This window comes from Hippoglossus hippoglossus, chromosome 20 (assembly GCF_009819705.1).
Source record: "Hippoglossus hippoglossus isolate fHipHip1 chromosome 20, fHipHip1.pri, whole genome shotgun sequence".
In the NCBI taxonomy this organism is placed as follows: domain Eukaryota; kingdom Metazoa; phylum Chordata; class Actinopteri; order Pleuronectiformes; family Pleuronectidae; genus Hippoglossus; species Hippoglossus hippoglossus.
In genome coordinates this window covers 19180999-19197456 of record NC_047170.1, presented here as the reverse complement: position 1 = coordinate 19197456, position 16458 = coordinate 19180999, and the positions used below count along the sequence as shown (strand labels likewise).

Sequence of the window (16458 nt, the reverse complement as noted above, 5' to 3'; positions counted from 1 at the left end):
CAGTCTGAACTCTGCAGAGATCGTAGCTGCAGAGTCTGAACCTCCGCTGCTCTGACTCGGTGTCATGAGTCAAACCAGCTGTTAACTCGTCTCTTCTTCCATTGATCCACATCCAGTTCTCACAGAATGACAGAAAGATGTCTGCGTTCAAGTCTCTGGTTGTGTTGATCCTCAACATGTGGACTCTCACCACAGCAGGTACGTGAAGTCTGATCTTACTCAGAAATCACAGGTTCTGTTTGAACGTAGTACTTTGTACAGGCATGTTGGTTTCCATCAGACGAAGCAGGAAACAGGAGAAATGATTGTGAAGGTTTATAACAACATAGAGAAACACATGTTCTCACTGAGCTGGAGGTGAAACAGTTCACACCAGATGTTGGGTTCTTTTATTCTTCATCGAAACTTGAGCATCAACAGAACTGAACTGAGTTGTGTGTGTGTGTGTGTGTGTGTGTGTGTGTGTGTATGTGTGTGTGTGTGTATCTCAGCCCTGTGACACTCAAACACATGGACGCGGAAATGAAAAGCCAGCCGATCCGCGCCCATGTTAACAAACCGGTTTGTTGAGCAGTTCAGGTCTCTGAGTTTCTCTGAGTTTCTCCTCGTGGTTCACAGCAGAATATACAGAGAAAATTAACTTTCAACACAGTTTCAACGTTTATCTTTTAAATTAATGTGATAAACATAAATGATTGCATTGCTGCCTTTGCACATATCAAAATAAAAGCCCACCAGTGTTTCTGTGTAGACCATAGACTGAACAGTGGATATAACAAGTCTACACACTCCTGTTAAAATGACAGGTTTCTGTGATGTAAAAAAATGAGACCAAGATAAATCCTGTCCGAACTGTTTCCACCTTTAATGTGACCGATAACGTGAACAATTCAATTGAAAAACAAACTGAAATCTTTTAGGGGGAAAAAAAAAAAATAATGTGGTTGCATAAGTGTGCACACCCTCTTATAACTGGGGGTGTGGCTGTGTTCAGAATCAACCAATCACATTCAAACTCATGTTAAATAGTAATCAGTACACACCTGCCATCATTTTCAGTGACTCTGATTAATCCCAAATAAAGTTCAGCTGTTCTCGGGGGATTTTCCTGAAGTTTTCTGAGTTGCATCTTACAGCAAAAGCTCTGGTCTGCAGAGAGCTTCCAAAGCATCACAGGGATCTCATGGTTGAAAGGTATCAGTCAGGAGAAGGGTACAAAAGAATTTCCAAGGCATTAGATAAACCATGGAACACAGTGAAGACAGCCGTCATCAAGTGGAGAAGATATGACACAACAGTGACATGACCAAGAACTGGACGTCCCTCCAAAACTGATGAAAAGACGAGAAGAACACTGGTCAGGGAGGCTTCAGAGAGGCCACAGCAACATTAAAGGAGCTGCAGGGATTTCTGACAAGTGCTGGCTGTGTACTACATGTGACAACCATCTCCCGTGTTCTTCATGTGTTTGGGCTATGGGGTAGGGGGGGCAAGACGGAAGCCTTTTCTTACCAAGAAAAACATCCAAGCAAAAACATACATGAAGTCTCCAAAAAGCATGTGGGAGAATGTGTTGTGGTCTGATGAGACCAAGGTTGAACCTTTTGGCTCTAAAACAACACTGCACATCACCCAAAGAACACCGTACCCACAGTGAAGCCTGGTGGAGGCAGCATCAGGCTCTGGAACAGGGGCCTGGAACCGGGGCCTCAGTCAAGGTGGAGGGAATTATGAACAGTTCCAAATACCAGTCAAGTTTGGCACAAAACCTTCAGGCTTCTGTTAGAAAGCTGAAGATGTAGAGGAGTTTCACCTTTCAGCACGACAACGACCCAAAGCACACATCCAAATCAACAAAAGCACGGCTTCACCAGAAGAAGGTTAAAGTTCTGGAATGGCCCAGCCAGAGCCCAGACCTGAATCCACTTGAACATCTGTGGGGTGATCTGAAGAGGGCTGTGCTCAGGAGACGCCCTCGCAATCTGACAGACTTGGAGCGCTTTTGCAAAGAAGAGTGGGCAAATATTGCCAAGTCCAGATGTGCCATGCTAATAGACTCCTCCCCAAAAAGACTGAGTGCTGTAATAAAATCAAAAGGTGCTTCAACAAAGTATTAGTTTAAGGGTGTGCATATTTATGCAACCAGGTTATTGTACGTTTTTTATTTTTCCCCAAAAAGATTTGTTTTTCAATTGAATTGTTCACGTTATCGGTCACTTTAAAGGTGGAAAAAGTTCAGACATGATTTACCTTTGTCTCATTTTTTTAGATCACACAAACCTGGCATTTTAACAGGAGTGTGTAGACTTTTTCGGCTGTGGCTGAGGGGAAGAGCGGTCGTCCCAACCTGAAGGTCGGCAGTTCGATCCCCAGTCTTCCCCATCTGCATGCCGAAGTGTCCTTGGGCAAGATGCTGAACCCCCGAATTGCCCGTCATAGAACAAAAAAGTGCTGCTAATAGATGCACTGTATGAATGTGTGTGTGTGAATGTAAAACTGTACTGTAAAGAGCTTTGAGTGGTCATCAAGACTAGAAAAGCGCGATATAAATACAAAACCATTTACCATTTTTATATCCACTGTATATAAAGAGGTTACACGCAGGATCTTTAGCACGTCTGTCCGTCCTGGGACAGATCCTCACATGTGGCTCTCTGAGGTTTCTACATTAGTTTTATGTATTTTTACTCTTGAGGGTTAAGAACAGAGGATGTCTCACCTTGTTAAGTTCTATGAGACACATTTAGATTTGTGAATATGGGCTCTACAAATCAAATTTGATTGAATGACTTTTTGGGAGCTGTCTGTCTTTATTTTCTGTCTGTGATCTGACCTCTCTTCTATAACTAAACTGTACAAACCGAAAACATTATATAAACATTCAATGAGAATTTTAACAGCACATTATTCTACAGTATTTGTCACCAGTTATAATTTAGATAAAAGTGCAGGAATATACACGAAAACACTGAAATCTGCTTACAATCATATTTTAATTGTTTACATGCTGCTTATAAATGGCGACTTTCAAGTGTGTTAGCATTATAATAATAATATATGCAGAACAAAAATAAAAACGAAGATGTCTGCTGAGTTTAAATGTTTATTCAAACCACACAAATCAAATTAAAATACTAGTTTAATTATTCTGTTATTCTGTTGAAAATATAATTGTAATTAAACTAATACATGAAGTGTAAAGACTATGTGCAGTGTGAGAATATGTATTTAGCACAGTGAATATTGTTAAGAGGGTTCGGGTATTCATACCTCTGGGTTTGAATACCTGCCTTTAATAGTCGCCTCTTTTTAGATTCGCAGTCAGATCATTTCCGTCGCTGCAGTTTCCTCTCAATGGATTTTATTTTCTCAAAGAGTCAACCTCTGACCTACGAGTCTGAAGTGAAGTTAAATAACGTTAAATTGAATCGACCTCTGGCTCTTGACAGCTGGTGATCATACATTTCATCGCCCTCGCCAAAGAGCTGCCTGAGGAAATTGCCTTGTTCTCCTGTGTGGACGCGCCGGCACTGGTTGTAGTGTCTGTGTGTGGAAACCAGTAGAAACACGTGTCGTAGAGTGGCCAGTGTGAGTCCATCAGCAAAACACGTTATTCCACCGAGTCACTGGCTGTTTCTCACTTGTCTGATGTTCATGGAGAGGGTTTGATTCTCCTTTACTGAGACTTCACAGTAAAATAAGAACTGAACAATGTGGACTTGAACCAGGAGACATGTTGTTTATGTTCCACATCAAGTCAAAGCTCAATCAAAACAACCAGCACTTCCGCTGGTGACCCTTCACAATAAAGGTCCCATACAGACACGCGGCTTATGATGACAGGAAACACAAGTTCATTGACCAAACCTTCACAATAAGGCAACTAAATAAATTAGCTTACATTCACACTGGGTGATGATCAACTGGTTCTGCAGCTGAGCTGCGTTTATACCAGAGGTTTATACAGAGGTGTGTGTGTGTGTGTGTGTGTGTGTGTGTGTGTGTGTGTGTGTGTTATTTTGTACACACACACACACAGGATTCTAAAAAAATGAATCTTTCTTTACGTCTAAATTTCCAGATCCTAAATTCTTCTCATCACAAAGAATGTTCAGATTTTGCTGAATCTCAAAGTCAATTTTCTAAATGAACATTTCTGTGATCAACACACAACCTTTCCAGCTTGGTGTGAATCTGAGCCTCTTTTAGTCCATATTGTTGGTTTGACAGTAAATGTACGTTACATATTCGAATGCCTCGTGTGGCAGGAGGTTGTTTTTGTGAAAGCAGCTCAGATAAAACTACTGTATGTTAACTGTCAACAGCCAAACAGACAGACAGTTCCATCAGGATATTTACATTCACAATCCGTCTGAGAGCAAATGCTCTAATTGCTCTTTAAAAGAAGCTTCTATTCACCACAGTTGATCCTGAACTGGTTGTTTTTTTACCCGGTGTCTCACAGATGTCTCCTGGTTTTAGCGGAGAGCTGCATCTTACCCTGCAGTTTTCAGCCTGGTAAAGACCCAGTCATTTACTGGTGAAGGTGGAACCAGGAAACACTCGTGTCCACTCCTACTACAGAGCCAGAGACCAGTTGACTCCAGAGCGAGCGCTTCAGAGGCCGGACATCGCTGTTCAAAGAGCAGATCTCCAGAGGAAACGCCTCGATCAGGCTGACGGGGCTGCAGCTTCAGGACCAGGGCCGATACGAGTGCTACACCAGCACCATCAATGGAGTCCACAAGGAGTCATTCATCAACCTGAGAGCAGATGGTAAAGAAACTCAGTGAAAACAGAACACAAATACTAGAAATGATATTTGTCTCTTATTGCTGTTACCTTGTTTAACATGTGTACTGTTGGGTCGAGTTGAAGCTGATACTTAAGCATTGGACGTCTCGTTGCTCGCCGGCACCATTACCTCTTTGAAACATGGTTAGTCACTAAAGTGCAATGAATCCTGGGACAGGTTGGACGGGGACGGATCCACTCGTTGGAGCTCGGTCTTCAAATGCAGCCCCTGAATTGAGACACAGCTGATGTCAGCAGCACCACATATTGGCTCATATGTGACATGTTAAATAATAAGCACAATAGTCAAATTAATGAAGAGCTCCACAGTGCACGAGGCAAAGATGATCAATGAGTTCTAAAAGAGAAATGTTGTCTTGCAGCTCCGGTGCGTCACGTGGACATTGAGCAGGTGGAGAACAGCTTCACCTGCCGCTCAGAGGGGATCTACCCCGAGCCGCAGCTCACCTGGTCCACCAGGCCTCCGTCCACCGTGACCCTTCAGAACCAAACCTCAGTGAAGGAGACGGAGCAGCAGCTCTATGAGATCAGCAGCACACTGACACTGTCAGACAGAGACACTGTTCTGATCTGCAGCCTCAGCACTCGCAGTGGCAGGAGGAGCGCGGTGTGGTATCAACCCAGTACGTTTAATCTGCTCTATGGAACTGAACCTTTGCTTGTTTCACCGTACTGCTGCATATTTATATCTGCTCCTACAGATAACTGACATTTTATATCAATGCTGATTCTCAATCTTTACTTCGTTTGTTTCTTTGTCTGCTGAACAGATTTCCACTAAACTAGTTGTGAGGATGGAACGTGGGCCACAGGTCCCTCAGTAGAGCTCAGACCTCCACAAGGCCCAACAGTCTCCTTATGAAACCACTTTGAAATTCACCAGGCCCAAGATCTGCACCAAAGTTCACACACTCATAAATATCAGTCCTCTAAATTTGTCAGATTGTTTCTTCATCTTCATCAGTTATTCGCAGGGAAATCAATGAAAAGGTTGAAAAACGTCCTCTCTCACAATGTTAATGTGAAAAAACAACAAATCCTGGATCCACACAAACATGTGATGAGTTCTTCTCTGAGCCTGACCCATAACACACCTTCCTGCCAAGTTTCATGGAAATCTGTCCAGTAGTTGTTGTGTAATGTTGCTTAAAGCCCAACAAACAAATGGAACATTGAACAGATCCATTAGTTTTCTTTCTTTAACATTGGACCTTTCTGGACATTTTCCCTGAGAGGACAGATGTGTGTGAAATGTGGTGCAGCTGAATTGACTGTTGGTCCTTGGAGGAGATATCAGCTCCACTGAGTGACCTTCTAGTTCAGTTCATCACTCCAAGGCCACACCCTCCTCCACATGAATCATTCTGATGATAGGAAATGTTCAGAAAGTCTCATCAGAGCCTGAAACCACATTCTGACAACGATGATATTATTTGATCCCTTTTTTCTCAGCTCCCGTCCATGTGTCACGAGTGGAACAACAACAATCCACTGCACTGCTCCAAACACCAAACCCCCGACACACCTGGTGTGGAAGTTCAACCACAGTCAGATCATTGTGGACCAGACCGGGGTCGACGGCCCCCCCAGGGTCTCAGAGCAGTGGAGGCAGCAGGTGGAGGATGTGTCAGCGTCAGGCAGCCTCACGCTGCACCACTTATCTTCAGATCACCAGGGAACGTTCACCTGTGAACTCAGTAGTGAAGAGGAGACGCATTTCATCAACAGCTACGTGACGATAGAGGAAGGTAAGATCCCATGAGACGAGAACTGATTGATGAAATCCTCAGAGCGACTGTCAGACCTTAGGCTAGTGCAGTGAGCCCTGGGTTCCTCCTGGTGGAGCAGATCCCCCAGGGCTCCGTCCTCCAGCTCATCAGGAGCATCATGTCCACATGTTGTCAGGAGAACATACAGGAACGAGGAGGCCACACACACACACACTACACTTTACACTGAAGACACATCACTGCACTTTGTTGATGCTACAGTTCTACTCTCTGAATTACAGGTTTTTCAGGTTCAGTTGCAGGAATTGTGGTCGGAGTACTCGTGTGTGTATTAGGAGCTGGAGCAGGATTCTACTACTTTCAAATACTAAAGGTAAATATTAATATTTACTATAATTCTGCGGTTAATTTATTATGTGATGTTTCTTCTAATGATTATTTCCTTTTTGAACAACCCAAAACGGATCAATCCACAAATCAGAGGCTACAGAGATGAAACCTTCACAGTAAGTTTACTGTATATTCTGTACTGAGAGTTTACAATATTCTGCTCTAAAGAATAACCCTGTTGTCATGGAGATGCTGTAAACTACTTTATTCTTGTCACGTTGCTCTAACAGCTTTCATCTCAGCTGCATCAGCAGACACATCCTAAAGCATCAGTTTCTGAGAGTTCGTTCAAAAACCATATCGATATTAGAGTGAAGGAAAATCTGATACTGATATATCGGCCAAATTTATGAAAAAGATTTGACAATGATTCCTAAGATGTCGTTATCGAACCCTTACGGCAAAGAAATGTAACTGAGACTTGATATTTTACAGTTTAACCATGAACTGTATTATTAATAACACAAATACAAAGAACTTTAATTAAAATGTCTGCAACTGGCTGAATAATCGAGTGGTTGATTGAAATTTGCATCCAAACTAGTTGAGGCCTCCTGAGGTCACCTGTCTCACTCCTACAGACAAAGAGTTCAGTCCTTATCACACACAATGGAAGTGAGTGACTGACAGCTGGAGAACTAATGTTCAATATGTACTTATATACAAGGTAATATTCATATTTATGACCATATTCAAGTCAAAGCCTTTGTAAAAAACATTGTGCTGCAGTAGCAGAACTCTGCAGAACATTGATGAACTGAGAAGATAAAGATTGAACAGATGCTGTAAATATGAATTAATATAATGTGAATATTGTGCATTGAACAGATAAAGTTGCATAACTGCATTTCTTTGTGTATATTTATGCTCGTGCATTCAGCCTTTAATAGAAATTACAAGATACATAAATGTGTGTGTGTGTGTGTGTGTGTGTGTGTGTGTGTTCCCACCCTGCGTTTGTACGCCACCACCAACCAGTGCAGTGTCCGTCCCTCCAGGTTCCTGACATGTTGCATTCACAATAATATGAGGTCACTGTGACCTTTGACCTTTGACCACTGAAATCTAATCAGTTTCTCTTTGAGTCCAACTGGTCAAAATGTGAAGAAATCCCCTAAAGACAGACATGAGACTTCAAGAAGCCATGAACATGTTGTGTGACCTTGACCTTTGACCTTGGACCACCTGAATCTAATGAGTTCCTCTGAACGCTTGAACCAAATCTGAAAGGATTCTCTTGAGGAGTTTTTAACATGTTCATGAGGCAAAGAGGGGATTTACCAGGGTGAGGGTCACATGATCACGTTTTGTATGAATGTTGTGTTTTCTGATAACAGATATTTTCTTTAATTACAGACTCCGTGGTTGTGAACTCTCAGAGACTCACTGTGAAGACGTGGCCTCAGCTCTGAAGTCAGACCCCTCACATCTGAGAGAACTGGATCTGAGTGGAAACTACCTGAAGGTTTCAGCAGTGAAGCTGCTGTGTTCTGGACTGGAGAGTCCAAACTGTCGACTGGAGACTCTGAGGTCCTTAAATCCTTCTTCACTTTTCAGACTTTCTTTCTTATTGGGTCATTATTTATTTAAATTGTCTCAGTTCTGCTCTGCTCACTGTCCCTCAGTCATCTGTCCCTCACCCAGCCTGTCAGTCACGTCCTCCTCATCAACTCCATTCACCTGCACTCACCTGCTCCTGATCACTAAGAAAGTGTCAGGAAATAACATGTGGACTGAGGCCGAGCACTCGTCCTCCTCAGGTTTTCAAAATAAGACACATTCTTATTGAAACACGTTGGACAGTTGATAAGTATAGAAACAAACAGGAAGTGACTGTCAGGAGCCATCCCTACTTTAAACAATGTTTAATTACACAAACCTGCTCAGTGACCAACACACAGAGAAGAAGGAGATGAATGAAACAATGGTCCAACATGTCTGATCTGATATTTATCTTCAGGTCACAGACTGGACTGAGGTCAGCAGCATGTTGAGAGTCTGTGTTGACATGAAGACGATCCACAACAACAGGAGGACACATTCTAATATTCATGTTTCTTTATTCAGGTTGAAGTACTGCAGACTGTCAGAGATCAGCTGTTCTTCTCTGGCTTCAGCTCTGAGGTCAAACCCCTCTCATCTGAGAGAACTGGATCTGAGAGACAACAACCTGCTGGACTCAGGAGTGAAGGAGCTGTGTGGTTTTCTACAGAGTCCAACCTGTCAACTGAAGACTCTGAGGTCAGACATCATGTTTTAATGTTAAAGGTTCAGTCTTTATATAATGTATATATTTAAACATAAAGTATTTAAATATAAATGTCTCATTCTAAAGTAAAGAAAACAACAACTGGTACAATTCAGATGAAACTAGTGAAAACATCTCTAGGATTCTTTTCTCTTCAGTTTCTAACAATGGATCCTTTCACCTGAATCTTCCACACTGGAGCTTGAAGGTCAAAGTGCAGAACATGTGTTCCTAACAGTGAACACTGATACTGAGCTGAGAGATGTTTGTAGAATGAGCTGAGGACCGAGTCCGGCTCAATGTGACTGAAGTTTTACTGACAGAGAAACAATCCAATGCTGGACAATGTGTACATGTAATGTTTCTGTGGAAGCTAACCAGGACTTGTCCCGGTGGTCCAGTGGACTGACCACATGACAGCGTGCTGCGTTGGTGTTCTGGGACTGGGCTCAGGGTCCAGAGTCCAAGTTGATTATATTTGATTCCTTTTATTTTTAGGACCAAGTTCTTCAGCCCTGTTTCTTCCACTTTGGGTTCATTTCCAACATGAAACCCTTCCTCTGGTTTCAGGACTTACACGGGGTCGTCCATGCCTTTATCTTTTCACCACTAGATCTCTGTCCCGCCCTGTCCACACGTGTTCCTCAGGCTCCCTGCACCACTTTCAACTGGTCCAACTGCTGCTCAGATCATCGCCACTTCAAGAAAACATGATCATAGAACTGCTCGCCCTTTCACACATCAACTGTGGAACATGTTCTGACAAGTGGGTCGGACATTTTCTGGAGCTGAAGCAGCAGCAGGAGATTGTCCGGGTCCGACTCGTTCACAGCAACAGGAACATGTGGGAACATTCAGACGAGGGGCGGAGCCAAAACACATATCTCCATGATAACCATGGTTACGTTAAGTTATGTTAAGTTACAGGTTCACTGTGAAGGAGTTAGTGACGTCTCCAGGTGTCGTACATGTGAACGTAGTCCACTTGTTCACGTGTACGACTCCTGAACATGTCCAGCAAGATATTTAGAGACATCTTGTGGTGAAGTTACATATTACAAACAACTGAACCCCCGAGGACACGAGGACTTTCAAGCTGTTTTCAGTCATGAACTCTGTAAAATAGTGTCTGGACATTTTCTGGAGTTTGACTTTCACATATGAAGAACGTGTGGAGCAGCAGGAGGCCGGACATGACGTATAAACTCTGTTGTGGAAAGATCAGTGTTGTTGTTTACAGCTCATCCACACCGGCGTCGGCCCTCATCACCAAAAGATCTGGAATCTCCTCGTGTTTCCAAGTTGACGTCTTCGTCTTCTACGTGTACGGCTCCTCTTCTTCATCCTGAGATATTTGTGTTCTTCCAGTTTCACGTCCGTCACGAGTTAGAAACCTCGTCAACACGTCCACTCGCTCTCTGTGAATCCTCTGGACATTCACCTGCTCTATTCTCACATGGACTCACTCAGAAACTTTATTAGGAGGCTGCAGGAAAAGTTCCAGAAAATGTCCAGAACAACTTGACTCAGACTTCAGGTCTGAAAACAGAGACAGTGATGTTTAGTCAAAGTCCTTTATTTTCACACATGAACTCAGTTTGATTTACAGTTAAGTTTTATTCTTTATTCAGGTTGAGGGGCTGCAGACTGACAGAGATCAGCTGTTCTTCTCTGGCTTCAGCTCTGAGGTCAAACCCCTCTCATCTGAGAGAACTGGATCTGAGTGACAACAACCTGCAGGACTCAGGAGTGAAGAAGCTGTGTGGTTTTCTACAGAGTCCAACCTGTCGACTGGAGACTCTGAGGTCAGTTCACTGACTGACTTTTGTAGATCTCATATCTATAAAACAGCATTCATACACAATTTACCTTTCTATTCTAATTTAACATAATTCCTCTTCTTACATAACTTGAATTCATTCATTAATTAATCTGTGACATTTTAAATATTCAGCTACTTGTTAAAACACTGAGTTTAGTTCTGGATTTCCTAAACTGATCTGCAGGACAGAGACCGGGTCCAAATAATCTATTTGTACTGAATCAGGACTCGTTTTTAGTCCAACATGTCTGATTTCATATTTATCTTCCATGTTATGAGTCTGTGCTGACATGAATATGTGTCTGTTATTTTCACACATGAACTCAGTTTAATTTACAGTTAAGTTTATTCTTTATTCAGGTTGAGTCTCTGCAGACTGTCAGAGATCAGCTGTTCTTCTCTGGCTTCAGCTCTGAGGTCAAACCCCTCTCATCTGAGAGAACTGGATCTGAGTAACAACTTCCTGCAGGACTCAGGAGTGAAGGAGCTGCTTGATCTAAAGCAGAGTCCAACCTGTCAACTGGAGACTCTGAGGTCAGTAGATGGTTGGAGTCAGTCCACGCTGCTTTCATCAGTATGTTACTAAACACAGTCAGTATCACAGATCCAGGGTCTGTGCTACCAAGCAGGATTTGTGGTTATCAGGTTAACTTCAGGTTTAGTTTTTTCAGTCCTACGAAGCTCGTCCACTTCTTAACGAGGTAAATCACCATGGTAACTTCTGATGAACGGCTAACCTGCTCCAGGTTAAGTTGGATATCAACCCGTATTGAAGCTCCGCCCACTGACCACAGTGACTCTCCACTGTTGTGTGGTGCACACTCTCCTTAAAGGGACGGATAAGGGAAGTTTAAATCCACGTCTGGTTGGTTCAGTGATCTCTAACTCACCCAGAACATCTCAATCTCTCCAGACTCATCCTGTCACCAAAAACCAGATGCACTCAGTCAGCTTCCTGAAGATAGGTCCATGTGTTTCTACTGAGGAGTGATGTCAGAGGTGTCCACCACAGTGAGTGTCTTCAGAGACAGTGAGACAGTGTGTGTCCTCAGAGACAGTGTGTGTCATCAGAGTCAGTGAGACAGTGTGTGTCCTCAGAGACAGTGTGTGTCCTCAGAGACAGTGTGTGTCATCAGAGTCAGTGAGACAGTGTGTGTCCTCAGAGACAGTGTGTGGCCTCAGAGACAGTGAGACAGTGTGTGTCCTCAGAGACAGTGAGACAGTGTGTGTCCTCAGAGACAGTGTGTGTCCTCAGAGCCGGTGTGTGTCCTCAGAGTCAGTGAGACAGTGTGTGTCCTCAGAGACAGTGTGTGTCCTCAGAGACAGTGAGACAGTGTGTGTCCTCAGAGTCAGTTTGTGTCCTCAGAGACAGTGAGACAGTGTTTGTCCTCAGGGTCAGTGAGACAGTGTGTGTCCTCAGAGTCAGTGAGACAGTGTGTGTCCTCAGAGACGGTGAGACAGTGTGTGTCCTCAGAGTCAGTGTGTGTCCTCAGAGACAGTGTGTGTCCTCAGGGTCAGTGAGACAGTGTGTGTCCTCAGAGTCAGTGAGACAGTGTGTGTCCTCAGAGACAGTGAGACAGTGTGTGTCCTCAGAGTCAGTGTGTGTCCTCAGAGACAGTCAGACAGTGTGTGTCCTCAGAGTCAGTGAGACAGTGTGTGTCCTCAGAGACAGTGAGACAGTGTGTGTCCTCAGAGTCAGTGTGTGTCCTCAGAGTCAGTGAGACAGTGTGTGTCCTCAGAGTCAGTGAGACAGTGTGTGTCCTCAGAGACAGTGAGACAGTGTGTGTCCTCAGAGTCAGTGTGTGTCCTCAGAGTCAGTGAGACAGTGTGTGTCCTCAGAGACAGTGAGACAGTGTGTGTCCTCAGAGTCAGTGTGTGTCCTCAGAGACAGTGTGTGTCCTCAGGGTCAGTGAGACAGTGTGTGTCCTCAGAGTCAGTGAGACAGTGTGTGTCCTCAGAGACAGTGAGACAGTTGTGTCCTCAGAGTCAGTGAGACAGTGTGTGTCCTCAGAGACAGTGAGACAGTGTGTGTCCTCAGAGTCAGTGTGTGTCCTCAGAGACAGTGTGTCCTCAGAGTCAGTGAGACAGTGTGTGTCCTCAGAGACAGTGTGTGTCCTCAGAGTCAGTGAGACAGTGTGTGTCCTCAGAGACAGGAGACAGTGTGTGTCCTCAGAGTCAGTGAGACAGTGTGTGTCCTCAGAGTCAGTGAGACAGTGTGTCCTCAGAGACAGTGAGACAGTGTGTGTCCTCAGAGTGAGTGAGACAGTGTGTGTCCTCAGAGACAGTGTGTGTCCTCAGAGCCGGTGTGTGTCCTCAGAGTCAGTGAGACAGTGTGTGTCCTCAGAGACAGTGTGTGTCCTCAGAGACAGTGAGACAGTGTGTGTCCTCAGAGACAGTGAGACAGTGTGTGTCCTCAGAGTCAGTGAGACGGTGTGTGTCCTCAGAGACAGTGAGACAGTGTGTGTCCTCAGAGACAGTGTGTGTCTTCCACTCGTCTTGTTAGTAAACAACAGATTCAGATCTCGTGGCCTCGAGTTATTTATCTGTTCACACGTTATTAGTTATATATTTTTACCAAATGCCACCAGGGGGCGCTGTAACTGACACATTGACACGATCCCAGATGTTTCACCAGCTGTTCTTCCTGCATTTAGCAGCTGTGACTGAGTTTCTTTTATTCTGGATCATGTGTTTGTTCTCCTCTGATTTTTATTATAGAACAGTTTGATCCTGGTTGTGAAATATGAGGCTCTGCTGTCAGTCAAACTGTCCATGTCTGTGATTGGTCACACACAGTAGACCCCGCCCTTTTATGTGCACGCTCAGATCTCGATGAGGAAAACCTGAGTTAACTTAACGAGTTGATAACCAGCGTCATGTGACCACTTAGCCTGACTGTGTCTGTCAGGTTCAGTTGAGCTGGATCTCAGAAAGATCTCCTGGACATGTGGAAGTGTCTTCGTAGTTCAGGCCTCAGTGTTTCCTCAGTGAAGCTGTGAGAGGACAATGAGGACAGACGTCAGGATTGGACAGAAACACAGAGAGACAACAGTCGGCCAATCAGACGAGCCACAAGCTGCTTGGGATCATTGATTGAGTTGACGTGAAGACGACAGTTGTTGTTGTTTTCATGTGAACAGGAAATGAAGCTGGACCACAGCTGACAGCCTCACACGAGGAACAGAGACGCTGTCGTCTTCATCTGATCTGAGACAGTTTGTTCTCTCACTTCATCAGTGAAGAACTGATCAGGTGGATCTTTGTCACAGCTCTGAGATCAGTGGGACTGAAGCCTCTCCTCATCACCATGGTAACCAGGAGCTCTTTATACAGAGCAGAACCTCTGCTGAGGTCCATCTGTCTCATCTGGTCCCAGTTTGTCAGAAGCAGATGTTCATCAACACACAGTGAAACATGTCTTCACCTGTAACAGCAGTAAATCCACCTCTCAGGTGTCCACTCTGCACTTTGACGCAGAGGAAACACACTTAGCTCTTAGCGTGTTCATTCCAACACGTGAACATGAAGCAGAGAGGAAGCTGCTCCACCTCTGAACAGGACTGAAGTCCCTGCTGCTCTTTCTACTGGATGTGCTGCATCACTGACTCACAGCTGATGAAGTGAGTCTCTGAACACTGATGTCTTCTTCTCTCAACAGATGGAGGGGGGTGATCTTTGTGGAGCTGAGTGTGAAGAGGACAGTGTGTGTGGACGGAGGCTGAGCTGTGTCCTGAGGATCCAGAGGCTGAAGCAGCAGCAGCTTGTGTGTAGAGCGGCTCTGACTGGGCCTTGTTGCTGGGAGGCAGAGTGGAGACAGAGCTCCAGAGGAATCAGAGGAGGTTGTTGTAATATGTAACTTCACCACTAGATGGCCCTCGCTACCGATTGTGTTTATTCACATGAAGAATGTGTTTATTGAAATGACACAACACAAGCAGAATATATAACCCCTCTATAAAGAGTCATATATGTGTTTAAGTTTCCTTTATTCTGTCCCACCTTTGTCCCTCAGTCTGTCTCCATGTGTGTAGAACCACATTCTGTTTGTTTATGAGCTGAAAGTTCCTGGATTCACGTCACAAATTGATTTAGTTCAACACAAAGTTAAACACAATCAAATCACTTTGAGTTTAAAATCAGAGTTTTGTCTTTGACACAAAAGATCAAAACTCTGGACTTAAAAATGGGACGTTTTCATTTCTGCATCAGGTGCAGAGCGATGGTGGCTTTTCTACTTTTGACCCACAGGTGGCGCTGTAGTATAACAGCAGCACATCCCAGTCAAAGCCTTTATATTCAGTCTATGAGTCAAACACATGGATCATTTCCTCTGTGACAAACCAGATGTAACGAGAAGAAAAACATCTCAGAGAGAAAAGTCCTGTTTCTACTTGTCTCTGCTTTAATGCTCAATAAACATCCTTCCACCGACTTCACTGGAATCATGACTCTGCTTTTCTTTCCTCTTGCAAACAAACAGGTGGAAACATCTCGTCCTTGGTGCAGGTAAAAGAACAAAATCACCAGTTTGACATAATGGAAACAACCAGAAGAAAAGTGAATGAGACATTTACAGTATGAAGAAGAGTCGATGAAGAGCAGAGCATCTTTAAGTCTCTGAGGAAACTGTTTCATAAACATTTTACCATATTTAATAGAAAACTGACCCGAGGACGTTTTATACAAACGTAGATGAAGATTCTTGTTGTACGTCTCGACACCACCTCAGAACAACCACAAGGGGGAGACTGTAGCAGGCCTCTGGGAACAGCAGCATGCTGGGAAATAATTGATGATGGGAGGTTCACAGCAGAGACAAGGGACAGAAAGTGTCTGAGAGATGATGTCCTGAAGACAGTGGACATTTTGGTCCTGTTGTGTTGAACAGCTTGTGTTATTCTGTGGAGACACTTGTCTCAACATGATGATTTCACTTCTCTTCAAGCCCGTCTCAGTTCTTTGTGACTTCAGGATAAGAAATGTTTGACAGAGTCAGTTCCTGACAGGCTCAAGTTCTCACTGTATGGAGAGGTCATCATGTGACTTTGTTATGATCCTCAACACACGTGTGTCAGTGCAACATGTGACTGTGACGCCATGTTCATGAACACGCTGCTCTAACATCTGTCCAGCAGATGTTGAAGCTCTGAGGTCCACTTCCTCTGCACCAGAGTGAGACCATCATCTCTTCATGGAGCTGTGCACGAGGCTGTTGTCACGGTGACCAAACACAAAGTGTGAACAACACGTCGTCCAAGGATCCGATTTATGGGATATACTTTGTACTGATGGAGAAAAGATTGTGCTCGTGATGAAATTCTACATCTGATCATACATTTATTTTTATTATTATCAGTTGATTTCATTCATCCATCAAACAAAACTTTTAAATTCAAACACAAGAAGAAGAATCTGATCTAATCTGCAGCTGTTTCACAAGATGTTCATTCACT

At 43.9% G+C, this 16458-nt stretch overlaps 1 protein-coding gene across 1 annotated transcript; it reads left to right on the top strand.

The window, feature by feature from the left end:
* Nucleotides 1–4534: 4534 nt before the first annotated feature.
* Nucleotides 4535–6937, top strand: LOC117754271 (programmed cell death 1 ligand 1-like; the record flags this gene model as incomplete). Its single annotated transcript, XM_034573099.1, is given in 5 exon segments — nt 4535–4602; nt 4604–4776; nt 5178–5438; nt 6268–6563; nt 6827–6937. Coding segments are annotated over 4 exon segments (786 nt in total), but the record flags the coding sequence as incomplete, so codon positions are not given.
* Between the last annotated feature and the right edge of the window lie 9521 nt (nt 6938–16458).